General features: G+C 43.0%; 2 protein-coding genes across 10 annotated transcripts in view; both read left to right on the top strand.

Moving 5' to 3' along the window:
- The window catches only part of FNDC3A (fibronectin type III domain containing 3A), a 202150-nt gene extending 191739 nt beyond the window's left edge, over positions 1–10411 (top strand). For all 9 annotated transcript variants that reach the window (XM_037893504.2, XM_037893497.2, XM_043533044.1 and 6 more), the window contains 3 exons: positions 1101–1267; positions 2541–2668; positions 8018–10411. In XM_037893504.2, the coding sequence (XP_037749432.1) occupies positions 1101–1267; positions 2541–2668; positions 8018–8332 (610 nt within the window). In that variant the 3' untranslated portion in view covers positions 8333–10411. The remainder of the gene's footprint in view (positions 1–1100; positions 1268–2540; positions 2669–8017) is intronic.
- Positions 10412–12109: 1698 nt separating this feature from the next.
- Positions 12110–18065, top strand: MLNR (motilin receptor). The gene is made up of 2 exons (XM_007072361.4): positions 12110–12988; positions 16108–18065. The coding sequence occupies exons 1-2, from the start codon at positions 12217–12219 to the stop codon at positions 16419–16421; spliced, it is 1086 nt and encodes a 361-aa protein (XP_007072423.2). The 5' UTR covers positions 12110–12216; the 3' UTR covers positions 16422–18065.
- Positions 18066–27593: the final 9528 nt, after the last annotated feature.

Genomic DNA, 27593 nt, shown 5'->3' with positions numbered 1-27593 from the left:
AAGGTTCAACATGAAGAGCTTGATGTGGAGATGAGATGGCTTGTGCCACCAGGCTCTTCTGTTTTCTATGGTTTTGTTAAGTATTTATGTTGACTAAGTCTGAGCTAATTCTTTTAACTTGATGTGCCTCTTGAGTGATGGGGGGTGAGTTCTCACCTTGTTGCTGCTTTCTTTACAGGGTGAGGAATTTAAGGATTTAAATTCATTAATTTTTTACTTGCACCACCTTTCCCTAGATAGCAAAACACACAATACCACCGCACCACATACACTACCATAGTGTGAGCATACGATAGCTTGAGAACTGGAGAAAAGTAGGGATCTACCAAGTGGAACCTGCCCTGACATAAGAATAAAGAGAAATGGAGATCCACATAGCAGGGAATTCACCATCGCTACCAAAAAGTAATTCATGCTTGCACCCCAACTCAGAAATGAACAGGAGTAGAACATGGTAACAAAACCTCTCCACTCCCTCTGAGACAAAACCAGTATTAGAACCCCCAAGACTGAAAGTCAAACAGACGGGCCAGTGAAACTGACCTGCTCCAGCATCATGACACAAGAGAGTGTGACCAATCTAGAAAAACCCATCAGACTGGGACAACAACGTATGTTGCAACTGTGACAGATCTCTCCCACACAGATGTGAGATTTGGGCCATAGCACACCTTCCCCACAAAAATGTGGAAGAGCAATGGGAATCGCAGAGACTTGACCCATTCTTAGAGCTAGTGAGGAATACTGCTGAGGTGCAGGTAGCTAAAATCCAGACCAACTCACTTTTGAAAAGCGGGAATATGATAGGGGAGCAGTGAAAACAGAAAGCACCACATACTAAACTAATCCAGAGCTCTCCCCCTTTCCCACTCCGAGAAGAAATAAGACCAGCAACAGTCACTGCTTATTGAAAAGTGAGCTCATTGTTCTGTATTACTGAAAGACCATACATTAACTTGGAAATCAGTATTTATGAGCTGGTCATTCAATTCCAGGAATTTAAAAAAAGATAAGAGTGAATTTAAAACAAAAATAGAAATCATACAGACTACTTTGGAATCTATTTAATCTGTTTACATACTCACTATTTCTACTTTCAGGTTTATATCCTTATATAGAGGGCCATGTCATACATACAAAGTACAAAGACTCATTGAGTCAACATCCTACAAATTTTGTATTCAGGCTTGTAATGAAGCTGGCGAAGGTCCACTTTCTCAAGAGTACATTTTCACGACTACCAAATCTGTTCCAGCTGCCTTGAAAGGTAAGCATTGTATTTTCACTTGTCATTTAACTGTAATGTCATTTTTCTCACTACTTAATAAATCAGTACTACTAGTCCTATTCAGTATAAACAAGCTTGCAGTTAAGGGGCAGTGCTGAGTAGTTTACGTCCCAAATCCAAGTTAAGGGCTTTTTTAAAAAAAAATTAAAACTCAGCTGAATAGAAAGGACTTTGTGATCATATTTTATTCAGTTAATTATTTTTGATGAGGTTTAAACAATTCCTCTTTAATGTGCACTAAACAAACATGATTCATTGTGGCATCCAGAGACTCCATAATGGGTGCATTAAAATACATAGATTATGAAGGTATCAGCAGCAGCTCCATACTTAATGGGACATGTAATTTTTCAGCTAAAGCAGGGTTGACAGCCTTTTGTCAGACTTGAACACAAATCACCAAAACTACACATCTCCTTCCATACACTTAGGGTACAGATTTAACTTTCTGTGACGTCAGAAGTAAGTTTGGCTAGGCATTTGTCATAGTATTCATTCCTTCTGGACACATTTCTTGGAATCTAGCATTTTTGGTGTCCTGGTAGCAGGGCTGGGTCAGATCCATCCAGAACACCTATAGACCAACTCATTTGAGGCCCCTTTGTATGTCATCACTTGCTCCTTCCTTCCCTTGTATTGTTGAGGTATTTCTAAAATGACTACTACACACAACCCAGCACCCAGTCTCTTCCATAGTCTCTCACATAGTCTCAGACTCACCCAGCCTCCCAGCTCTCACTCACTGTTCAGATTCTTCTTTCTGTATTTGGTGGGGGGAGGTATCAGATTATCCTGTCTCTGCCTGCTGAGGGTTCTTATGCTATCCTCTGGAAGCATCTGGTTGCCACTGTCTGATGGTTGAGTACGGCAATTCCTGTGTTCAGAGTGGGTCAGTCGATCTTAAACTGCAATTCTTTATCTACATCTATTACTTAACACTTCTCTGCAATAAAAGTTCTTTCAGACTACTTTCTTCATAGCAACTAACCTTTCTTATGATATTCATTCATGAGAATTATAATTGTCCTTGCTTCCTTGTGGAGGAAACAAAACATGTAAGCAGTGTGCTAGCATCCTTATTTATGTAGTGTTAGTCAACATGAGAAGTGGATAAGAAAAATATTTTTGCACTTAAATCTTTTGTTTCTGAAACAGAAACAAAATACCATAGAGGCTACAGTTTACAAATTAGTGGAAACCACTAACTTGAGACAATACACAGTTAACTAATGTATTTGCTTTTTTCCAACAGCGCCAAGAATAGAGAGAGTAAATGATCACACTTGTGAAATCACATGGGAGGTTTTGCAACCAATGAAAGGTGATCCAATTATTTACAGTCTTCAGGTCATGGCAGGAAAAGACTCAGAATTCAAACAGGTATAGTTCATTAAAAAAGTATAATATGTTTATGTGAAGAGTATTGGTAAAGGTTAATTGCAATTAAAGAATGTTCAGGTCAAATGTTATACGGTAACTCCTCACTTAATGTTGTACTTATGTTCCTGAAAAATGGAACTTTAAGTGAAACACTGTTAAACAAATCCAATTTTCCCATTAAATGCAGGAGGTTAGGTTCCAAGGAAATTTTTTGGGGGCAGACAAAAGGCATTACATACTGTAAAGTACTGTATTGTACTGTGGCTGGGAAGTGCCCCTGGCTTACCCCACACAGGCACAGCCCGCTGCAGGCAAGGACACTAGGGAGCACCTTTGCAGCAGCAGTGGCAGCTTACCCAGAGAAGAACAGGCGCCAACTTTGCTGGGGGATGCTCCAGGCCCGCCTCTTCCCATCGCATCCCCGCTCCACTCCCACCTTTTCCCACCCCCACTCCACCTCCTCTCCGGAGCACGCCGCATCCCTGCTCCTTCCCCGCCCCCAGAAAGTCCTAAGCGCCACCAAACAGCTGTTTGGCGGGCTTGGGACTTTCTGGGAGGGAGGGGGAGGATTGGAGACGCAGCGCTTCCCCGCTCCTCTCCCTCCCTCCCAGAAAGTCCTAAGCACCGCCAAACAGCTGTTTGGCAGTGGGGGAAGCGCTGGGAGGAGGCAGAGAAGAGGAACTTATGCAATGCTCCCTTGTAAAGTCACTGCTCTTCACAAAATCTTACATGCAGTGTACAGAGCAGGCAGCCAAACAACGTTATAAGGGAGCACTGCACAACTTTAAACAAGCATGTTCCCTAATTGAGCAGCGACGTAACTTTGAAACAACATTAAGCGGGAGGACATTAAGTGAGGAGTTACTGTATTTATCACCCATGCTGATTTTGTGTTAAAAGCTAATTACACCAGGTTTCTTCTTCTGAAATGTTTACAGAGGGAAAAGACTTCAGTAAAAGGATGTTATAGTTTCAGACTGGAAATGGGGTGTACATTTTTAACAGTGAGGGTAATTAACCATTGGAACAGTTTACCAACAGTCGTGGTAGATTCTCCATCATTGACCATTTTTAAACGAAGATTGGATGTTTTTCTAAAAAATATGCTCTGGGAATTATTTTGGGGAAGTTTTATGGTCTCTGTTATACAGGAGGTCAGACTAGATGATCACCATGGTCCCTTCGGGCCTTTGAATCTATGAATCTACATTGTATTGATGAGTCATCTTGAATACTATGTACAGTTCTTTGCACCTGAGGGTCAGGAAAATGTCCACGAATGGGAGGAATTGAGAAAAGGGAAACAAACTAATTAAAGGAATGGAAGCAAGATTTATGAAGAAAGAGTAAACAAACTAGATGATCACTGCACATCATGGACTGTTCAAGGAAAGCTATTGATATTCTAGAAAGTTTCACTGTAGTGTCTGTGGTGTATGGAAAGTACAGTAGAGCAGACAGGCCCTACCCAACAAGAATTCCATAGGCAGTGTAGACACGATGGAATGTTGGCTTGCAGGAAGCTGCTGTAACCCATTCCAGTCATTAGTTTCTTGCCGTTCATTCCCTTCCTAGTGATAGGGGATGCTGCAACCACCAGTGCCAAGCTGTTAAGATTTTTTTTCAGTTAATTTCAGATTTTTACCATGTAGATATGCAGTTTGAGATGCCAAATAACAAAATAGGTTCCTTTTAACAGAGGATGTACAATACCACCTTAGCTTCTGATGTCTTTCTCTATAAACTCTCAGAAAATTGACATATAATTAGACTTGTGAGCTGTTTCACACTATTAAGCAAGCAGGTTTCCTTCCAAAGAGGAAGCACAATTAATTTTGAGATACTGTAATTTTATTATGGGCCCAAATTAAATAAGTGTAGCCCTGTGTTTTGATAGGTTATGCACATTACTAGTCTCATAAATCAGTACCTACTGTCGAGTGTTACGTATTTTACTTCCATTTATTATACTTTCAGTACAAGTGGCACTGTAGTTAGTCCAAGGCATTTATCTTGCAGTGTAAATATTCTGTTTATTGATTTTGTAACTTTAAAGTTGCAAATGCAGCATTCAGTATGTCAGTAGAGTTCATTAAATGCTGTGTAATTGCCTCTAGAGACAGAGTTGGACTGTTTTTTGATAAGTGATGCACGTTGCCAAAGTACTGTAAAAGAAAATGAAGATTACTCTTAAAGCCTGACACTGACACTGGAAAAAACAATCTGTGTGACCACATGTGCCTCACTGTAATTATTCAGCACAGTAAATTGAGGTAGATTAAAAAGATAGCATTAAGTTTGTAAAAACTATCACTGGAAATTAAAGCAGGGTACTGGATGGAAACAGGATATTAAAGACGTGTGGATACTATGGTGAGAAGCCCTTTTGAAATAGCCAAGATAGAAACTGTGCTTAACTGCTTATTACAAAATGTGTAGTGCTAGATCATCAGGTGGTGCACATTAGCAGAGCTTCAGTGGAGCGACGCCGATTTACATCAGCTGGGGAACTGGCCTGTAACATGTAAATGAGCACATACATTAGGTTAAACCACTAAGGGCTGGTCTACACTACCGCAGTAAATCAATCTAAGTTACGCTACTTCAGTTATGTGAATAACGTAACTGAAATCGACGTAGCTATATCCACTTACCATGGTGTCTACACTGTGCTAGGTCGATGGGAAACACTCTCCTGCCAACTTTCTGGGGAGGTGGAGCACACAATCGGTGTGAGAGCGCTCTCCCATCGATTTAGCATGTCTTCACCAGACCCGCTAAATCGACACCCGTTGCATCGATTGCAGCAGTGCTGATCTACGGGTAAGTGTAGACATGGCCTTAGAACCAGATTCTCTTGTCCATTAAGGCTTCTTTTTGCTACTCCAGCAATACAAAAAAGCAGTCTGGTCTACCCTTAAATTTTAAGTCAATACAGCTGAGTGCAAAAATCCACACCCCTGACACCATAATTACGCAGACCTAATCCGCAGCATAGATGCAACTAGGTTGGCAGTCGACTGCTTCCATCGACCTAGCTACTAACACTCAGGGAGGTGACAGTGACAGGAAAACCTCTTCCGTTTCCATCGGCTGTGCGTACACTCTGGGGTTATGCCAGCAGAGCTACAGCACTGTGGCTCTGCTACTGTAGCCCCTGTAGTATAGATATGGCCAGCCTAAAGACCTACTAGTGGAGGGTGCCCCTGTGTAGGGGAATCCTCTTGTGGCATAGGTCTGCTGTAGGGTTTCCTATACTACCTGTCCCCCATCCCTTCGTGTGGGAACTGTGTCTAGGAAGAAGGGGAGTCTCCCGGGTGTCTATATATTCTAGAAGTCCCTGGCTGTCAGAATGGTCCCTTGGGTCCATGGGCAACCAGGTGTAAAGTAGGGCAGCTGTCAGTATAGCTGGACCAGACCAGAAGATCTGCCCTTAATGTGATGTGAAATTTTGGTTATTGTAAAACTTTATGTAGCAAGTAGTAGAAAGAGCTCTCATGTACTATTTCTACAATCTTCAAGCAAATTCAGTTTGAGAAGTACCGTATTTCCTCTGAAAATATATTATAGCTATATGAAATCTGACTGTGCATCTGATTAATTATATTAGTTCATAAAACATCTTTAAATCAAATTTTGGATCAAGACAAGCAAAACAGGGTCACATAGAGTTATTTAGATTTATTAACCTCTGAAAGAAAGCATTTATTTATGTAAGTAAATTAACCCTGTAAGTACAAATGAGCAACAGCATCCAGACCTAAATCTAGAAAACAGTTTTTGATTATTTCTTCCACCACTAAACACAGTAGTAGTTGCATGCATTTATTTGCTAGACGATGTTCAATACTATGAAATCAACTATAGGAAAAGGTTTTGGATAATTTGATGTTTGTTTACTGCTACCAGTACTCCACTTAAATATGAGATTGAATAATGGGAGAGAAAAAGATAAAAGCATTTAAAGAGAGAAATTAACGTATGCTGCACTAGTGATGGGCATCCACACAGCATATGAATCCACCCACCCAGACCATTATGCCTACATGGAGTCTCATTGGCTTCAATGAGACTTCCACAGACATAAATGGATCTACAAACATGGATTCTTAGGAGACCAGGCCTCAGGTTTTAGTGAGGCAGGCATTCAGAATGTTGAAGAAGCAGTGAGTTCAATGAAAGATAGGGCTTCGTCACCCAATAGATAGATTAAGGAACAATGTGAATGAACACTAACAGGGTGCTGGGACCACTGAATTGTGAGGTAAGAAGAATCACAAAGAGGGCTTTTCAAGGCAGGGCCAGCCCTTGACCAAATGGAGCCCTGGGGTAAGAGCATCTTTGGTGCCCCCCCTTCTCCATTTGTTAAACTTCTGAATACCTTATTTTTTTATTGCATTTGGAGCCCATTTTACGACTTTGATGAATGATTTATCCCTGTCATATAAGATGATAAATATGCATGCTAGGATCCGTAAACCTGTATTCATTCATGATAACAGCAAAAATGGCACCCCGGGCGGTTGCCTGCCCTTAAATCCGGCCCTATGCAAGGCTCTTTACTGGATCCAAAGTTTGCTGGGAGAATTTATGGTGACCTTTTTAAGAGAGTGTAGCTTAAGTTTAGCAAAATGTGTGGGGATTTGGTTAGAATTGATGAATATGGTAATCTGACATCTAGAGACAAGGCAGGTGAGGTAATATGTTTTAATGGACCAACTTCTCTTGGTGGCTATTGGAGAGACAAGCTTTTGAGCTACTCGGAGCTCTTCCCCAGGGCTCAGGGAGGAAGAGCTCCGAGTAGCTCAAAAGCTTGTCTCTCTAGTAGCCACCAGCAGAAGTTGGTCTAATAAGAGATATTACCTCACCCACCTCTTCTCTCTAATAGTCGGGGACTGACGCAGCTACAAGAACACTGCATACAATCTGACATCTGATTAATCCACCTAGAAACCCATGGTGAGACAATGAGGTTTACATCATATTTGACACTTAAGATGTTTACTGAAAGTGAAGGCTTCTTACAGGAGCTACATTTGGTGCTTTGCAAGTTATAATCTAATGGAGTTCGTAATGCTACATATTTTACCAAAAGACTGAAAATAAATTTAATTGGGCATTAAAGTTCTTTTCCATTAATCTTTGTTAATTTTTTCTGCCTATATGGCTAGAAAAATGTCATTGAAAACACAGGTGATTAAGAAGCCCTTGCTATTTTCACAGTCACTTCAACAGTAAACATAGAGACCTATTAAACTATAGGTATGGCATTTTTAGTTTAAATTTTTACAGTAAACACAATGTGCCTGTTTGTTAGAAGTGTTTTTGTTTATTTTTTTTTCTTGACAGATTTATAAGGGGCCTGACTGGTCATTCCGGCATTCAGGCCTCCAGCTGAACTGTGAATATCGTTTTCGTGTGTGTGCCATTCGACAGTGCCAAGAAACAGGAGGTCATCAGGACCTGATAGGCCCCTACAGTACCACAGTACAATTCATCTCTCAGAGAACTGAACCACCAACCAGCACCAACAAAGACACTGTGGAAATCTCAAGGACACAACAGACACTAAGTGATGAACAGTGTGCTGCTGTCATCCTGCTGCTCTTTGCTGTCTTTTCCATTCTGATTGCCTTTATCATTCAGTACTTTGTAATAAAGTGAGAAAAACAATTTTCTTTTAGAATGCTGCCCATTACATTTTAAATTCTCATATTCTAAAAATATTTCTGTTCTCTTGCTTTTACAGAAACAGGCATTTAGCATCAGCATTGGGACTGTAGCACATCTTTTCAGCCATTTAAAATGCTTATTAAGTAGACGTTGGCACAGATTATAGAATGCAAGCCACAGAAATATTTCCTTTAACATGCCTTCTTGCAGTACAAACTTTATATAAGGCAAGCAATGTATCATTATAAGGTTCTGACCAATAAGCAGGAGTGTAATAATGGTAACCTGGTCCACATTTTTAAGGATTAGTACCATAAGAGAGGGAGGAAATGAGTAAAATGCATTTAAAAGTTACACTAACAAACTTGTGCTGTATAAAATGTTAGTCTGATGCTGTGAAAGAAATCTAGCGCTGTATTTCTACCTCCTCATTTCTCTTAATTATTTGGGAAGCAGGATTATGATGAAAACTAGAAGGGGCTCTTCTCAGGCAGTAAACTGGATGGAAGTGAATGCATGAAAGAAGATTCTTATCTGATAAATGTAGTTTTCCACTGCAAGTATACATTTTGTAAGACTAAAAAGATATGGCACAAATGGTTTATCTTGGCCCCGATATGATGTTTACTCATAAAAATGCCTCTTTAGCTTCCTACAAACATGGAAGAGAGAGAGCTTTTTTGATCTAACACTAAAGAAGTAAGTTAAAAATCATTTTTGAAATCAGACCTTTATTTGATTGGGTGCTGTTTATATAGATATATGTACCCTCTATTGATAATGTGTATAAATTTTCTCGGATAACCATGATTTTTGCTGTTACCCCTGCATTCACTTGCCATGACCACGGGAATGAAGCATGGCCTTTTTTCTTTGGGGCACCAAATCGGGAAGGGGGGAGTGTAATAATTTGCACCAGAAAACTTCAACCTTCTTTTTCATGAGAACTGAACATTTAATGTAATGTCTCTTTGGATACTGTACCAAATTGTTGATTGCATGTAGTTAATGTTGCATTAGAGCACTTTGCAATTGCATAATCCATCAATGTTTTGTGAGCTTGCATTTGTGAGTTCTTGAATGACCAGACTTAACTTTATTAAGTAGCCCGGTGAACATCTTGCCAGATGTCAATGACTGCCAATTACATAAAGCTTTTAGTGAAACTATGTTAAAAATTCTTGTCTCATCACACTTACATTATCTCTTATCCATTTTGTCATTAGCTTTAATTTATTTCAGTTACAAGATAGTGGATCACTAACGACTTCTACTTGTGTTGGATTTAGCATTTTTAATGGTATTAAGCACTTCTGTCAGTCTTAAAATAATAATAAAAAGAACCTCTGTCTTGTGTTTTGAAGATCTCTGAAGAATTTCTCTTATATTAGAACGGGCATGTATTGTAATTGTTTCTATGTCCAATGATCTGTGCTGTAGAATAATGTTGTTGAGTTTTGTTTTAAAAAAGAAAGGGATAAGAACTTGGCCCTCAAGTGGTAAGAATGATCTGTCTTTAAAATGTACTGTATGTTTACATTTTATTTTAAATTTGTCACTTTTATGTAGAGGCTGATATCTTCCCACAAAATACAGTGACAGCAGATGTTTTCTAGAACCTTCTTAAAAGTGCCATGTTCGGCAGTACAAATGAGATTGAGTGTATTAGCCCAGAGATTTCTATACGGTTGAATGTCTAAAATGGTAAGATTTGTCACTACAGTTAAACTGCAGTGGCTTATGTTTTTCATAGTAAAATTCAAATGAACTCCTATTTTTGATAGTAAATGTCATTTAATAGTGTATTTGCCATTTGAACCTCAGTGCAGATTACTGCAGTGAAGACAGTTTTTAATGTAATCTTAATTTTACCTCATATACTGTACATTCCAAAAAAACTCTAAACTTTTTAAAATGTTATAGATACAGTACCAAACATATCACTTTAAACTTGTATAATGTTGGACTTCATACAGACGAAAAATGTATAATCTCATAGAAATATACACAAACTATGTAGCAAAAGTATCTTTACAATGTGTGGAAAATAAAAGTATCATTCTTTTTCCATGTTTGTTAATTGATCTTTGGATATAACTGAACTTTTCCTGGACTTCTCCACTTTTCTGGCAGACTGACATAGTTTTTAATAAGACAACAATTCATGTAAAATAGTATTCACCCCTTTTAAGCATTCTGTCCATTTTATGACAAAATGAGTGTGAACAGACACTGTCTCAAACATCAGTCTGATAGGGAGATTAGGAAAATTGCTATACTAAGTGTCTTTCTTAAAACTTCATAGAATCATAGAATATCAGGGTTGGAAGGGACCTCAGGAGGTCATCTACTCCAACCCCCTGCTCAAAGCAGGACCAATCCCCAATTTTTGCCCCAGATCCCTAAATGGCCCCCTCAAGAACTTAGCTTTGCTCTCCTGTAAATTATTTTTCCTTATTGCTTTCATAACCATATTGTTTTGTTAGTGAAGAAAGGAATGGGTATTAAATGTAAACGCTGATTTAAAAGTCACAGTTTCATTGAACAAAGTGGATCACAATATTCTATAGTTCCTAAATGCTGCATATAACCTACTTTATGCAATACAAGTTAGTGCAAGAAGACTAAGAAGCAGTGATTTAAAATAGCAGTTACAGTACAAAAAGCTAATTCTTGCCCAGAAGAAAATTATCTATTTTTCCACATGATCCATTCATACAAGTTCTTTTAAATCTATTTTTGTCATACGTACCTGCAGCCCCTGTTTAGGGAAAACTTCCGCAAGGAATTCTGAGTAAGATCAAAGCAGGGACTGCAACTTTTAACCAGCTATTTCAGATTCTAAAATGAAGTTGTGTGTACCAGCACAACATTGTCTTGTAAATTGTGCACGTTTTCTACTGGACAAACTATATTTTAACTAAAAGAAAAGGAGGACTAGTGGCACCTTAGAGACTAGCCAATTTATTTGAGCATAAATAAATTGGTTAGTCTCTAAGGTGCCACTAGTCCTCCTTTTCTTTTTGTGAATACAGACTAACACGGCTGCTACTCTGAAACCTATATTTTAACTGTAGCATGGCTGGGAAAATAGCTCTGTGTGAAGTAGTCCCAACAGAACCAGAAGCTGCATGGTAACTCTCAAGCTATAGTTTTGAGTTGCATTCCAAACTGGAAGGCTGAGCTCGGTGGTGAGAACTTTCAGGCAAATAGGAACGCATTTTACGGTTGTTCCTGGGCGACAGCATCCCAAATTCAAGGGTTTGGCTGAAAGCGGGAGAAAAAAAATCAATGGTTTCCGCTTGGTTTGTTTTGAGAATTGTTGGAAGGCGGTGTTCAATTCATGCGGAGTTGAACAGACCGAACGAAAAACTCTACCTTAAAAGCCCCGGTTCAGTTCGGTTTTTAAAGCCCAGCTGCCCAGTTCTGACTCGTGCTTTTCCTTTTAAGCCTAGGAGGGGCGCTGATTCCTGACTGGGAACATGGACGGAGCTCTTTGAAGCAAAAACTGCTGGCGGCAGGTGCACGCTTGGGGCTGTCCCTGGCTTTCGTAGTCACTTACCCAGCAGTGAAAAATGGGCTTCCGACGCGCTGGGGCCAGTCATTAGATTAGAAGCCGGAGCGATATAAGCTCCACGGGGAGAGGAGGGGACAGTGGAGCCCAGCTCAGCCCGGCCCCTCGCGTGGCAGCTCCTGGCTCTGCCCCCGGCCGCCGAAGAACAGTCCGAGCGGCGGCTCCCGCCTCGCCGGAGCGGGGCCCCGGCCCTGGCAGCGCGGCGCTCGCCGCCCACCATGGCCTGCGGCCGGGGCGCCCCTCTCCCAGCTCCGCCGGGCGGCGCCCCCGAGCCCCATCCCCTGGCCTAGCCGCCGGCGCCATGGGGGGCGGCTGCGAGAACTGCAGCGCCCCGAGAGCGGAGGGCGAGGCGTGGGCGGGGTCCCCGTGCGACGAGCGCCTCTGCAGCTCCCTGCCGCTGCCCGCGCTCATCCCGGTCACCGCCCTGTGCCTCGGGCTCTTCCTGGTGGGGGTGGCGGGGAACGTGCTGACCCTGCTGGTGCTGCGGCGCTGCCGGGAGCTGAAGACCACCACCAACCTGTACCTGGGCAGCATGGCCCTGTCCGACCTGCTCATCCTGCTGGGGCTGCCCTTCGACCTCTACCGCCTCTGGCGCTCCCGGCCCTGGATCTTCGGCCAGCTGCTCTGCCGCCTCTCCTACTACCTGGGCGAGGCCTGCACCTACTGCACCATCCTGCACATCACCGCGCTCACCGTGGAGCGCTACCTGGCCATCTGCTTCCCGCTCAAGGCCAAGGTGGTGATCACCAAGCGCCGGGTCAAGGCGGTGATCGGGGCCCTGTGGGCCTTCGCCCTGCTCTCGGCCGGGCCCTTCTTCTTCCTGGTGGGCGTGGAGCAGCGGGACAACCAGACCGACTTCAGCCGCGAGTGCCGGCTCACGCCGCTGGCCACCGAGTCCGGCCTGCTGGGCATCATGTTGTGGGTCACCACCAGCTACTTCATCCTGCCCGTCCTCTGCCTCAACGTGCTCTACGGCCTCATCGGCAGGGCGCTCTGGAGGAGCAAAGTCCGGCCCCAGGGCCCCAACGCGGCCCTCAGGGAGAAGGGGCACAGACAGACCATCAGGATCCTGGGTGAGTCCCAGGGAATCGGCCCCTTCCTTCACTCGCTACCCAGGTACCGCCCAGCTTCCCCCAGGCTGGGCTCGATCAGCCGTGTACAGACCATGGCAACCTTGCACCCTCCCCGCGGCCCACCTCTGAGGGGTGGCTCCAGGGTGAACTGCAGGGTGAAGAGGCCTGAGAACTTCAGAGGGCACGATTCGGCCAGTGTCTGCACCCTACCGATTTCAGCAGGGATGTGTCTGAGAGCGGGGACATCAGAGGTAGAAAAATCCCTTAGGTCAAACTGCTCAGTGGGGCCTGGTGACCTCTGACCGCAGCAAGCCTCCACTGGTCCCTATAGATGTACTCGGCCAATTTCTAGCTGTAGGTGAGGTTCATGCTCTCTCCAAACCTTTGCCCAGGTTAAAATTACTCTAATAATGAGGCTTCTGCCTCTTCCCTGGGGAGATTTTTTTCCCCTTGCCTAATAGGTTTCCCCGTTAGCAGATTTTCTGGGGTACTTGCTAAATCTTGCTTTCATACATTTGCGTGCACCATAGTCATCAGCATCCCCCAAATGCACTTGGTTATAATATTTTATTTTAAATAATATTTGGGATATCTACTACCTAAAATACTTCCTAACAGCCAACTAACTTCACTAACTTTATCTGTGTAGCACAACTGAAATTCAGCCATCTCAGAGGTGGATAACCAGGCTGGCAGCAAGAGAATGGAGAATTTGGGGTCAGGTACATGTTTACGAAAAGGGCTACCAAATCATTATGGGCCCATGCAGCAAAGAAGACTTGTGATGAAACCCTGGCTCCACTGAAGTCAATGGTGATACTCCCATTGACTTCAATGGCACTGATTTTCATTCCTTTAATTCTAAGGCTTCATCTGACACACCTATTTTCTATCAGACAGCTACAGGAGAAATGCAAAGGGTTGAACAGACCCTGCCGGTATTGAACATGTGGCTCCCAGCCGTCTATGTATTTAGAAAATATTGATTAGACCACAAAGCCATGCTTGCAGGAATGCATAACATTCATCTGCAAGCAGAGGAGATACTAAAATACTCTGTAAAAAGAACAGGAGGACTTGTGGCACCTCAGAGACTAACAAATTTATTTGAGCATAAGCTTTCGTGAGCTACAGCCCACTTCATCGGATGCATCCGATGAAGTGAGCTGTAGCCAGTGGTGAAAGTAAAATGCAGATCTTACCAGTATGGGGCTGCTCCGTCACTCCCGGAAGGGGCATGGCCTTGGGCGGAAGGGGCTGGGGGGCTGGGCTGGGGGTCAGTGTCCCACAGCCAGTCCACTGCGCTCCCTGGCCCGCACCACCCAGGGCTCCAGTGGCAATTTAAAGGGCCCGGGGCTCCGGCTGCTGAGGCGGCAGCAGCCGGAGCCCCGGGCCCTTTTAAATCGCAGCCCCGCGGCAGCTACTTCTTTTGCCCGCCCCCGCCTCCCCCCCGGTCGGCGGCCGGGAGGGGGGGCAAAAGGGGCAGCGATATTAAAGCGCTTTAACATCGCTGCCCTTTTTGTGCCCCCATCAGTGACCCTACCAGGTCGTCGCTGCCCCTTTTGCGCCCCGCCATTGGCCTGGTCGGGACCCGGCAGGGCCGCCGGTCGGGGGCGCAAAGGGGCAGTGACGTTCAAGCAGAGTTCTCAAAGCGCTGCCACAGCAGCTCTGTAATGTCAGCCGTGCCAGCCGGTCCTGGCAGCCGCCTTTTACCGGTGCTACCGGCCTGGGCCCCATCCTTTCAGCCCTGGCTGAAGCTCACGAAAGCTTCTGCTCAAATAAATGGGTTAGTCTCTAAGGTGCCACAAGTCCTCCTGTTCCTTTTGCAGCTACAGACTAACACGGCTGCTACTCTGAAACCACTCATTGAAATACTCTGTGATAACTGTGATATAAGTGCTTAGAGAAAAATGTATACAATAGATTTTAGAACTTTGGTGGTTGTTCAACAATCCAGTTATTTACGTGCATTGACACAGTTAGTTTTAGGTTCTTAACACTTATAGAGTTGAATTAACATTGCCAGCGTTCATTTTTGTAATATATTGGCTAATTTTAAAAGATTCCAGTTGTTGATTGAGCATCATTTCTACATTATGGCCCGATGTGTCAGAAGATTTTTCTGCCTCTGTTGCCATACGTAAAGCTCTTTTAACAAGAGAGAAACTGACTGCATACAGAGCGCTGTCAGTTGCACAAAGCAAAGAAACTAAAACCACTAGAGAAAAATACGTGTTTGCGAACTTCTTTCAGATGTAGTAAACTTAGATTCTTCTTTTAACTAGAGTAGGACCAAGTTTTCTGACAGAAATGTGAATTTCAAGGTGACAGTGTCTTTTGACATATGGGTCAAACGGATCCTTGGTTATTCCTTTGAAGCTAGTGGAATTACACAAAGGGATGAATTTGGACCATTAAATTTTTTCTATAATTGACTGGCCATATGTTATCTTTTGAAAAGTCACAAGTAATACAAAGGAATTGTATGTGTTTCGTGAACTTGTAAATAGAAATAATTAAAAATAATGTACACGGTAGATTATAGTAAGAGCCCAGTAGAGAGAACACATTAACTGTGCAGCGTGTTAGAACAGGCATAACGGTACAGCCCTTTTCAACGTATCCATGTTTAAAAATAAATCGATGACAAGAATACATTTGCTGTGCACTTTTACAAAAACACTCCTCATTCTGGTTTTCCTCTTAATTTTCATATTACATAAATGAAGTTGAAAATGTTACATAAATTCATTTTTACTGTGTTTGCTATTATAGGGAAGATACAATAGTTTACAATTTTATATTCACTAAAGTATGTACTCTTTCCCATTTAAATAATCTCTAGGAATGTTGCTGGAGAGATTCCCAATTACCTTAGTTTGTTCTGAAAAGTAGTTAATGGATGTGATGCTGTTCCCATTTTCTTACACCAATATAACTTCATTACTTCACTGGTGTTACTCCTGATCTACTCTAGTGTAAGAAGAGGAAGTCATGAGAACAGAATCAGATTTACAATATATTATATGTTTTGGTACCTAGACATTCAGAATGTTAGTGGTTTAATGAGTCTGAATCCTGACCATTAACTATTTTGTGTGTGTTGTTTTGTCTTACAGCTGTGGTGGTTCTGGCATTTATAATTTGCTGGTTGCCATTCCATGTGGGCAGGATCATATTTATAAACACTCAGGATACCAGCACGATGCTTTTCTCCCAGTACTTTAATATATTCGCTTTGCAGCTTTTCTATCTGAGCGCATGCATCAACCCAATCCTCTACAACCTCATTTCAAAGAAATACAGGGCAGCCGTCTACAAACTACTGCTCCCACACAGATCTGGAAAAAGGGCTTTCAGTGCTACCCGAGATACTGGAGGCTACACTGAGACCAGCGCTAGCATAAAAAAAGAGTACATAACCCCCTTCTGAGACTGCTTCACAGATGGACTTTTAGAGAGATATAGGAAGGGCAGTTAATTCTAGCATTATAGTCATAAAAGACTAGATTTTTGTTTTGCTATTTGTGGAGTTCTATAATTCTTTGTGTTTTTTCTTAATACTTGTATTGAATAGGCAACTTAGAATCGTGAGACTGGCGTACAACTAGTGAAAGGCAACAAAATAGCAAAGGGCGAGATGACGTCAATTACCCAGAAACCCCATTGTTAACTTATTACATGTGAATCAGTAAAAATTGCTATGTACAATTTTTAGGACTGTCTGTGAGAGACAGTGCCAAATATTGAGGTTGTTCTGTTTGGGTTTGATAGCCACAGAAGCTCCAAGGGCGCCTTTGCCCTTTTGAAATTGATTTCTCATTAACAGGATCTTACAAACTATAAGGCCCAACTGCAAGGAGGTCCATGCAGGTGCAGGAGTCCATCCATATGAGTGTCCTGCAAGATTGGATTTTAAGATTTTAGGGTCTAATTGTGCAAACATGAGTAACTTTACTCACATGAATAGCGTCACCAAACTCCCCCAAGTAAAGTTGCTCATGTGCATGCTTGTTTCCAGGATCAGTCCCTTAGGTATGACCTGTACAATTTAAGGGGTCTCTAATTTATATAATATGGACCAATCCTCTGTAATAATTTTAATAGTAGTGTTGTTCCTTATTAAATATGTGCAATAATTAGCTCACATTAGGTTAACTTTCTAGTTGTGACTGAGACCACAAATTTTAAACCCAGAATATAAAACTAGATGATCTAGTGAGGGATGTGGTGGTGTCAGGCAGAGCTATAGGAAGACAAAGTATGGTTATCTATGGAGAGTCAAAGCATATTGCTTATACATGAAGAGCCAAATTCTTCTTTCAGCTACATTGATGTAAATCTGGAACAACTCCACTGAAACCAATGGAGTTAAGCTGCATTCACATCAGCATAATTGATCATATGGCTATACTTTAATTTTAGTTGCGTTTTAACACATTAGTTAACCCGTGTTAACTGCTGTGGTTGTGTATCCTTAGTGTAGTAACCCATGTGTCCTGTCTACACTAATGTTTACAATGGTATGAGTGGACATGTTAAAACATGACTAAAAATTCCAGCATAGACTCCCCGAGAAAGCAGCGTTTGACCCAAACCTTTCCCAGGCGTTAAAATTCTCAGACAAAACCCTTAGTTTAACGAAAGGGAGCACTGGCTGGCTAGAGTAAAGGCCCTGGGGCAGAGGAGCCAGTTAGCTCATGGCATGCCATACACATACAGCCTTTGCTTTGCAGCAACGTCTCACCACAGCAAGGCTGTTTTTTTTCCTCCTTTCAAAATGTTAAATTAACAAAAGAACAAAGAATATTTGCTAGTTTGGGGATTTGGTAGAACATGTCATTTTCTCCTGTGAACTTTGTAAATAAATAGATGTATTTAAAACAAAGTCTGGTGGCATTGATTTGTGAGCTTCACTAGCCTGATACTAATCTGTCTAATCTAGATCAGATAATCCCACAGTGTGGTCTGCTGAGAGCTGGTGGGTTACATGGTGCTGGCCCCTCCTCTTCATTTCCACTTGCTAAATGTTATTGAAAGACCTGCTAAAAGCACTTTAAATACTTCCTCCGTGTTACTTTTCATTGTGAGCAATTCCTGTAGCTTCCATGGGGATGTTATGTGATCATACGCAGGAGGGGGAGTGGCCCCCCTGAACACAAACAAGAGGGGAGGTGCCCCCTGTGATTGTGACTAGAATGGAAAACCATCCACCAGACACACCCTATATAAAATGTGCTCCTTACTTTGAAGAAGTGTCAGCAGCTCTGTTCTGTCTGATCTGTAGAATTTATGGCACACCAGTCACTGTAATGTCAGTTTTCACAGTAACAGCCGTGTTAGTCTGTATTCGCAAAAAGAAAAGGAGTACTTGTGGCACCTTAGAGACTAACCAATTTATTTGAGCATAAGCTTTCGTGAGCTACAGCTCACTTCATCGGATATGCTTCATCGGATGAAGTGAGCTGTAGCTCACGAAAGCTTATGCTCAAATAAATTGGTTAGTCTCTAAGGTGCCACAAGTACTCCTCTTCTTTTTGTAATGTCAGTGTAACCCTTTAATGTTGGAGCCCTGCATTCCTGCTCCATATCAGCTTCCAGCAAGCTATTTAGAAGTTGCCTTGTTTCTTACTCGTGGTACGCCTGGGGCTGGATATTATGATTGGGAGATAATGCATTGCTGCTGATCAGCGCAAAATGCCAGAAGCAAACTGGTTTCCGATTACCGTGATGGCATGAAATCTGCCCTGTTTGGTAGGAAGATCATTTGTGTCCCCATTGTAAATACCCCCTTTCCAAGCATCGCAGAATACAGTAACTCCTCACTTAAAGTCGTCCCGGTTAACGTTGTTTCATTGTTACGTTGTGATCAATTAGGGAACATGCTCGTTTAAAGTTGCGCAATGCTCCCTTATAAGTCATTTGGCAGCCACCTGCTCTGTCCACTGCTTGCAGGAAGAGCAGCCCGGTGGAGCTAGCTGGTGGGGGCTTGGAACCAGGGTGGACCGGCAGCCCCCTATCAGCTCCCCACTCCGCTAAATTCCCTGTGCAGCAGCTGCCCAGCAGGCTATCGACTGCCGGCAGTTCAGCTGTCCCTCCCCCCACTGCCATGTGCTGCTCCTGCCCTCTGCCTTGGAGCTGCTCCCCGAGCCTCCTGCTTGCTGGGGAAAGGGGGGCTAATGTCAGGGTGTCCCCCTCCCCACTGCTCCTGCACCCCACTTACCTCATCTCCATAGAGCAAGGGAGACACACGATAGGGCTCAGGACTGAGGGAGCTTCCTGGCAGAGCTGTGGTCTCAGCTTGCTGATTAACTTAACTGGGCAGTGTCCTTAGAGTGGGGCAGCGTACTTAAAGGGGAAATGCGCATCTCTCTCTGTCACTCACTCACTCACTCACTCACACACACACACACACACACACACACACACGTCTCTGTCTGCCATGATGTCTCCCCTCCCTCTATTCCTGCTGCCTTGTAGGGTGTGAGGCTACATTAACAACGAGTTAACCCCTTGAGGTCTCCGCCAACTGCTAGTTCATCGTTTAGCAGTAAGGCATTCCCTGGGAAATATCCCACCCTCTGACTTCGCCACCTCAACCAAGCTTCACAATCATCATTGCTGTGTATAGTATTAAATTGTTTGTTTAAAACTTATACTGTGTGTATGAGTGTATATATATATATATAGTCTTTTGTCTGGCCAAAAAAAAAATTTCCCTGGAACCTAACCCCCCCATTTACATTAATTCTTATGGGGAAATTGGATTTGCTTAACATCATTTCGCTTAAAGTCGCATTTTTCAGGAACATAACTACAACATTAAGTGAGGAGTTACTGTAAATATATTCAGAAAACCACAGCTGCAAGCTTGTGATGCACTTTACTTGAAAACAAATACATATGCACATAAACTAACCAGAGCTTAGAGTGGTTCAGAAATGCTGGATCTGCATTGCCTTGGCAGTCAAATAGTACAATGTTAAGGACTGGGATGGAGAATAATATTAGAAATATTGTAATGCTGAGCTATTAATCACTGCTTCATCCTCACCGTTGTCAGCTCTGGCCATCCCACTGTAAAAACAAAATAGAGCAGAAATAGATTTCAACTACATTCCAAGATGGGGAACGAAACTAATCAGAAGGATGGAAAGCCTGCCATATGAAACAATTGAGATTTTTTAAAGAGGAGACAGATAAGGAGGGACATAGCAGTGGGTGCACAAATGATGAATAGTATGTCAGGGCACTCCGATTTACCCTCTTGAAATACAGGAATAAGGGGACATTTGATAAAAAACTGAAAGGCACCAAATCAAAAACGTGACAGACGGAAACTATTTTGCACAACTTATGATTAGTCTGTGAAACTCATTGTCACAAGAGATCAGTGTGGTGATTTGCTTAGCTAGAGTTATATGGCTATTTCTCTGACTAACAAAGCAGCCCACAGTCCCATACCCTGTTGTTTTTCGGTTGATTGGTTGGTTTTTTTAAAGCACCTAACATTTGAAAAGGCTAAAAACACTTCATGCTCCTAGGTATAAACCAGTGTAATCAAGGGGACTGGGAAGAAACTCCCCCACTGGGAGTAAGTTATTCCAAAACTGTCCACTCTGGTGTTTCCCACCTTATTCAGGCATTGGGTAGAGGCCTCTGTCAGAGACAGAAAGTGGACTTGGGGCCTGCTCCCACTGCCATTGAAGTCAATGGCAAAACTCCCATTGGCTTCAATGATGCAGGATTGAGCCCTAGATGAACCACTGCTCTTACCTAATATGGCAGTTCCCATGTTCCTTTTAGGTTTCAACAAAATATTAGGCCTTAGGCATTTCTTTAAATAAATGTATTTTGTGCCTCTCCCCCAACAGACCTGCCTGAGGTATGGCTTGGCAGGTTATTGTGGCCCCGTGCAACCTGATCTGCACATTCTGCAAAACACAGAGGCTCTGGCCACCGATTTTTACTGACTACTCACCAGTTTAGATATGCACCAGTAAGGTGAATAATGGGGAAAGTATCAGGGCTTGAGCCAAAGGCCACTGAAGGCAGCCAAAAGACAGGTGGTTTTGGGTAAGGCTCATATTCCCACAGAAAAAAGGCGGGTTAGTCAATGGTATAGAAGGGTGAACAGTTACCCTCCAAAATTCCATGCAGCCCTTCTTTTTTTCCGGAGCAAGGTAACATCTGTGAGCTCGCTGTGGCAGTTGGGTCCAGAGAGCTGTTTGGTTTTTGTATTATTTATATTACGGTAGTATCGATGCCCCAGCTGACATCCAGGACCCCATTGTGCTAGGTACATAGTAAGAGACAATCCCTGCCAGAAAGGCTTACAGGCTAAGTACTGATAAGACAGATAAACAGTGCACAGTCAACCTGTGGAAATCTTTGCCAGAGGATGTTGTGAAGGCCAAGATACTAACAGGGTTTAAAAAAGATTTAGATAAATTCATGGAGGATAGGTCCATCAATGGCTCTTAGCCAGAATGGACAGGGATGGTGTCCCGAGCCTCTGTTTGCCAGAAGCTGGGAATGGGCGACAGAGGATGGATCACCTGGTGATTACCTGTTCTATTCATTCCATCTGGGGCACCTGGCATTAGCCACTGTTAGAAGACAGGATGTCTAGGTGGACCATTGGTCTGACCCAGTGTGGCCATTCTTATGACAAAAGAAGAACTATGGGCCCCATTTTACAGCTGCTCTTACACAGACAGTGCTTTTCATCAGTAGATCTCAGCATGCTTCAATGGCGGTGAATATCATTCACCCCATTTTACAGATGGGGAAATTGAGGTACTGATAAGTGACATGACGTGCCCAAGATTACACAGGATGTCTATGGCAGAGACGGGAACTGAGCCCAAATCTGTGTGCCCATGCAGTGCCTTACCCACAAAGCCATCTTTCTTCCAAGCTAGGAAGCAACTGTGTTTTTCTCTGGTCCTTATGGAATTCCCACTTGGTTTTGGTCTTGTTATAATACACTAAACCTGCTTGCCTTCTTCATGTGAGTAGCCCTTTGGAAGTCATATGAGAAAGGCAAGTGGGATTTGTTCCTAAGGCATTTTCTGTGAGGACTGGAACTTTTAAAATATCCTTTCAGAAACATTACAATTATAATAACTCTAGTAAATGTGAAAATCCAGGCTGAGCAGCATTTAATGGATTGTTCTGATCAGAAAAAAATAGTGTTTGTAATGGACTGTAAAGGGGTTCATTGGAGAAGTGATTAGATTGGCTGGCTGGCTAACCTTTACTTTCTATGGAGACCTGTGAATGTTCCATTATTTCTCCACCAATCTCTATGGGGACACAGCTATGGGCAAAAGAATTATGCTGAAAAGTAAATTAGCCCAGGTACATTCACTCTTTTGAGAGCAAAAATTCTCCCCCAGAGTTGTATTCTCTAGTATGCTGGATGGGGTTTACATCTTTTTTAAAAGCCTTCATTAATGTAAGCTCTGGTGATACTTGTCCCCTCCTCCTGGAGCCCAGTGCTGGCTGACATTCGCCATCTGCTTTTTCTGGATATTGTACGCGTGTCTCAGGGCAGCAGGCGATTGTGTCTTTGTTGCAGTGGAGCCTAGCAAGAGGAACTCATTCCCCATTGACATCTGTCTCAGCCAATCCCTGTTCACTTATCAAAGGCATCTTCACACCATTTTCTGAAGGTATTTTGGCCCTGCCGGCAGCCCCTCGTTGATAGATGTTTTATATGCTGTTTTTCTGCAGTTGGGGAAAGACACTTTTGAAACTAAGTTCCCAGCTCAGGACTGCACTTCAACTTCAAGTTAAACACATGGTTCAAGTGTTGTGTGAATAGGGGCCTAAATTATTATAATTCTATCTAGTCATAGCAGATAGAATCTCTTCATAGCTACCAATCCTAGGCACTTATATGGCCCCTGCCATAGGTGGCTGGCCCCAGTAAATGAAGTAGCTCCAGAGCCCCAGCGCCAGAGCAGGTGCTCCCATTTGGCCAATTAAGAGGGCAAGGCGGCATCTTTGGCTATAAAGAATCAGGGAGGCCCAGTGAGCTAAAGTAGACTGTTTCAGTCTGGAAGGGTAGGTATGAGCTGCTGGAGACTAGGGGATTGTGGTAGGGCCAAGAAGGAAGCTGAAGGTAGAGGAGCACTAAAAGAGGTTTGCTGATATCCCTGAGCCAGGGCCAGAGGGCTGAAGGTAAGAGGAAAAGCAGTGGAGGGAGCTGCCTGCTGACTCTAAGCTGGAAAGCCTTCAGCCCTTGGCTTTGGAAATGGGACAGTAGGGCTATTTACCTCCTGACATCTCTAGGGCGGGAGAGCTAGACCAAGAGGAACTGAGGGTAGGACGTGAGGGATACTCCCTTGGCAAGGATGCACCTAGCAGAAAGATTATGGGATGACTGGCTGGAGGGGCTAGTGTGGCTGCCCTGGTACAGGGAGAAGAGAGGGCTAATGGGGAACATGTGTGTGGTCAAAGGTGCTGGTGTGTGGTACGTGGGTACTGAGGAATGAGAAGACTTGAGGGATGAGAGGACTACTTGGGCTGAGGTGACAACTGGCCTATGTGTTTGGATTTGTATTATGGATCATTGGCACACTGTTTGGGTAATAAACTGCCCCCAAGAAAGACTGAAGTAAAGTTTTTTGGGTCACCTGAAGGGGGAAACTGAGGCAGTATGTCTCTCGTGCTGTGGCCTGCTGCAGGATGGCACTTCAGGCAGGACCAGCCCCCATTCCTGTAATATCTGAGCAGCTCTCACTCTTTTAATGTATTTACCCTCACAACAACAGTGTGAAGTCAGAAAATGTTCTTATCTCTAATCTTACAGAAGGCGAATGAGGCCCAGAGGGACAAATGGCTTCCCCTAAGTAGCCCACAAAGTCTTTGGCAGATCAGGGAATTTTTAATAGCCTGACCACTAGACTAGACCATTCTGGAGGAAGATTTACAGTTCTGAAATCAGTTGCTGGGGGTGGGGGGAGTTAGAGAGTAGGTTGTGCTGGTGGGTGAGTGGCACAAAATGTGAAAGAGTCAAATATAGTAAAAATCTCATGAATCAAACTATACCATGGAATCTCTATGGCTAGAAATTCCATGCTTGAATAATAAGAATATAGCGGTAGGAATATACAACCTGACCAGGATGGTGATTGTGAAATGCTCTTGGAGATTATTATTGCATTTTCCATTTTTATAGCATCTCTAATGGGGGATTTCACCTACCCGCATATTGACTGGGTACTTGTCTCCTCAGGACAGGATTCAAAGAACGTTTGTAGACACCATTAACAACTGCTTCTTGGAGCATAGTCCCAGAACCCCCCAGGGGGAGAGGCAATTCTTGACTTAGTCCTAAGTGGAGCACAGGCTCTGGTCCAAGAGGTGACTATAGCTGAACTGCTTGGTAACCGTGACCATAATGTAATTGAATTTAACATCTTTGGGGTGTGGGAAGACCCCAAACATGCCCATCACATTTAACGTAAGGAAGGGGAACTCACAAAAATGAGGAAGTTAGTTAATGGAAATTAAAAGGTGCAGTCACACAAGTGAAATGCCTGCAAGCTGCATGGAAACTTTTAAAAAGACCATAACACCGGCTCAAACTCATAAGCCAAATTAGAACACAGCAGAGGACCAAAAAGTGCCACTGTGGCTAAATAAGAAAGTAAAAGAAGCAGAGACAAAAAGACACACTTTAAAAATTGGCAGTCCAGTCCCACTGAGGATAATAAAAAGGAGCATAAACTCTGGTAAGTGCAAAAGTATAATTCGGCAGGCTAAAAAATAATTTGAAGAGCAACTAGCCAAAGACTAACAGAAAATAGTTTTAAGTACATCAGAATCAGGAAGTCTGCCAAACAATCAGTGGGGCCACTGGACAATTGAGGTGCTAAAGGAGCACTCAAGGAACATAAGACTATAGCAGAGAAGCTAAATTAGGGTTACTATATGTCTGGGGTTTTCCCAGACATTGCCTCTTTTTTGATCCTCTGCCTTCTGTCTGGGTGGATTTTTTCAAATAACAGGCAATGTCTGGAATTTTTGCAGAGCAGTCATTGCAGCTCAGAAAGATCCCCAATTGGTCTGCTTCCTGATTGGTCCATTCCCCTGCAGCCCCAGCTGCCAGACCCTGGCTTCCAGCCCTAAGGAGGGAGATCCCACAGGGAGATGCTGACTGAATGCTGGTGCTGCATCCTGGGCTTGCTCCAGCCTCCCTGCCAGGGAGTGACACTAACCCCCTCCAGTAACCCCCAGGTAACCCTTCCAGTGTACCCACCCCTCCAACACGAACTGAACTCCCTCTCCAGCTTCCCCGTCCCCATCCCCACTGGAAGTGTCCTCTTTTGGGGAACCTAAAATATGAGAACCCTAAGCTAAATTAATTCTTCACATCAGTCTTCACTGCAGAGGATGTGAGGGAGATTCGAGCCATTCTTTTTAGGTGATAAATCTGAGGAACTGTCCTAGATTGAGATGTCAGTAGAGGAGGTTTTGGAACAAATTGATAAATTAAACAGTAATATGCCACTAGGACCAGATGCAATTCACCCAAGAGTTCTGAAGGAACTCAAATATGAAATTGCAGAACTATTAACTGTGGTATGTATCTATTGCTTAAATCAACTTCCATACCAGATGACTAGAGGATAGCTAATGTGACACCAATTTTAAATGTCTCCAGAGGTGATTCTGGCAATTACAGGCTGGTAGGCCTAACCTGAGTATGAGGCAAATTGGTTGAAACTATAGTAAAGAACAGAATTATTAAACACACAGATGAACGCCATTTGTTGGGGAAGAGTCAACATGGTTTTTGTAAAGGGAAATCATGCCTCACCAATCTATTAGAATTCTCTGAGAGGGTCAACTAGTGTGGACAAGGGTGATCGATTGGATATAGTGTATTTGGACTTTCAGAAAGCCTTTGACAAGGACTCTCACAAAAGGCTCTTAAAGTAAGCAGTCATTGGATAAGAGAGAAGGTCCTCTCATGGACCAGTAGCTGGTTAAAAGACAGGAAACAAAGGGTAGGAATAAACTGTCAGCTCTCAGAATGAGAGTGAAATAGCAGCATCCTCCAGGGGTCTGTACTGGGACTAGTGGTGTTCAATGTATTCATAAATTATCTTGGAAAAGGGGGTAAATAGGTAGCAGAACTTGCTGCTGAGTAATTTTGTATCAAAATAGTTAAGCACAAATCTGATTGCGAAGAATTACAAAAGGATCTCCCAACATGGGAGCTAGATGACAAAATGACAGATGAAGTTCATTGTTAAATGCAAAGTAATGCACATTGGAAAACCTAATCCCAACTAGAAAAGGAGTACTTGTGGCACCTTAGAGACTAACCAATTTATTTGAGCATAAGCTTTCGTGAGCTACAGCTCACTTCATCGGAGCTGTAGCTCACGAAAGCTTATGCTCAAATAAATTGGTTAGTCTCTAAGGTGCCACAAGTACTCCTTTTCTTTTTGCGAATACAGACTAACATGGCTGTTACTCTAATCCCAACTATACATTCAAAAAGATAAGGTCTAAATTAGCTGTTACCACTCAAAGATCTTGCGGTCATGTTGGATAGTTCTCTGAAAACATCCGCCCCATGTGCAACAGCAGTCCAAAAATACCCAAACAGAATAATATGAAAGTAATAAATACTAAGAAAATATCAAATGCCACTGTATAATCATGGTACACCCACATCTTGAATATTGTTTGCTGTTCTGGTCTCCCCATCTCAAAAAAGATCTACTAGAATTGGAAAAGGTACAGAAAAGGCAACAAACATTATTTAGGGTATGGAACAGCTTCAGTGGAGAGATTAAAAGAGGCTGGGACTGTTCATCTTGGAAAAGAGATTAAGGGGAGATATGATAGAGCACTGGAAGATCATGACTGCTGTGGAGAAAGTGAATAAGGAAGTGTTTACTCCATAACACTAGAACTGGGGATCACCCCATGAAACCTGGGCAGCAGGTTCAAAACAAACATAAGGAAGTATTTCTGTATACAATACAGTCAACCTGCGGAACTCATTGTCAGGGGATGTTGTCAAGGCCGAAAGTATAACTGTATTCAAAAAAGAACTACAGTTCATGGAGGATAGGTCCATCAACGGCTATTAGCTAAAATGGCTGGGGATGCAGACCCATGTTCCAGGTGTCCCTAGCCTCTGACTGGCAAAGGCTGGGAGTGGATGACGGGATGGATCACTGGTGACTGCCTGTTCCATTCATTCCTTCTGGGACACCTGGCATTGGCCACTGTCAGAAGACAGGATACTGGGCTAAGCGGACCATTGGTCTGACCCAGTATGGCCATTCTTGTGCAGTGAAAAGTATTTTTAAAATTTATAAATTAGTGTAAGAGGAGACTTGTATAAACATAATATCACTTTGTACAAATGTTTGATGTACACTTCTATGGAAATAGTTTGTTTAAATATAAGCAAAAGTCTAATCCTCCAAACTCAAACATGCTACTCACATGAATAAGTGCTTCTCACATAAGGCTGGTTGTTTTTCTTGCTGTTGATATGTCTTATTTCTAAATGGCCATTTCTCAAGTCATTTTGCTGTTGGTGCTAAGATGAGATGTAGAGGGACATCTA

Source organism: Chelonia mydas, chromosome 1 (assembly GCF_015237465.2).
Source record: "Chelonia mydas isolate rCheMyd1 chromosome 1, rCheMyd1.pri.v2, whole genome shotgun sequence".
Classification (NCBI taxonomy): Eukaryota; Metazoa; Chordata; order Testudines; family Cheloniidae; genus Chelonia; species Chelonia mydas.
This window is presented reverse-complemented; position numbering and strand designations above follow the sequence as displayed.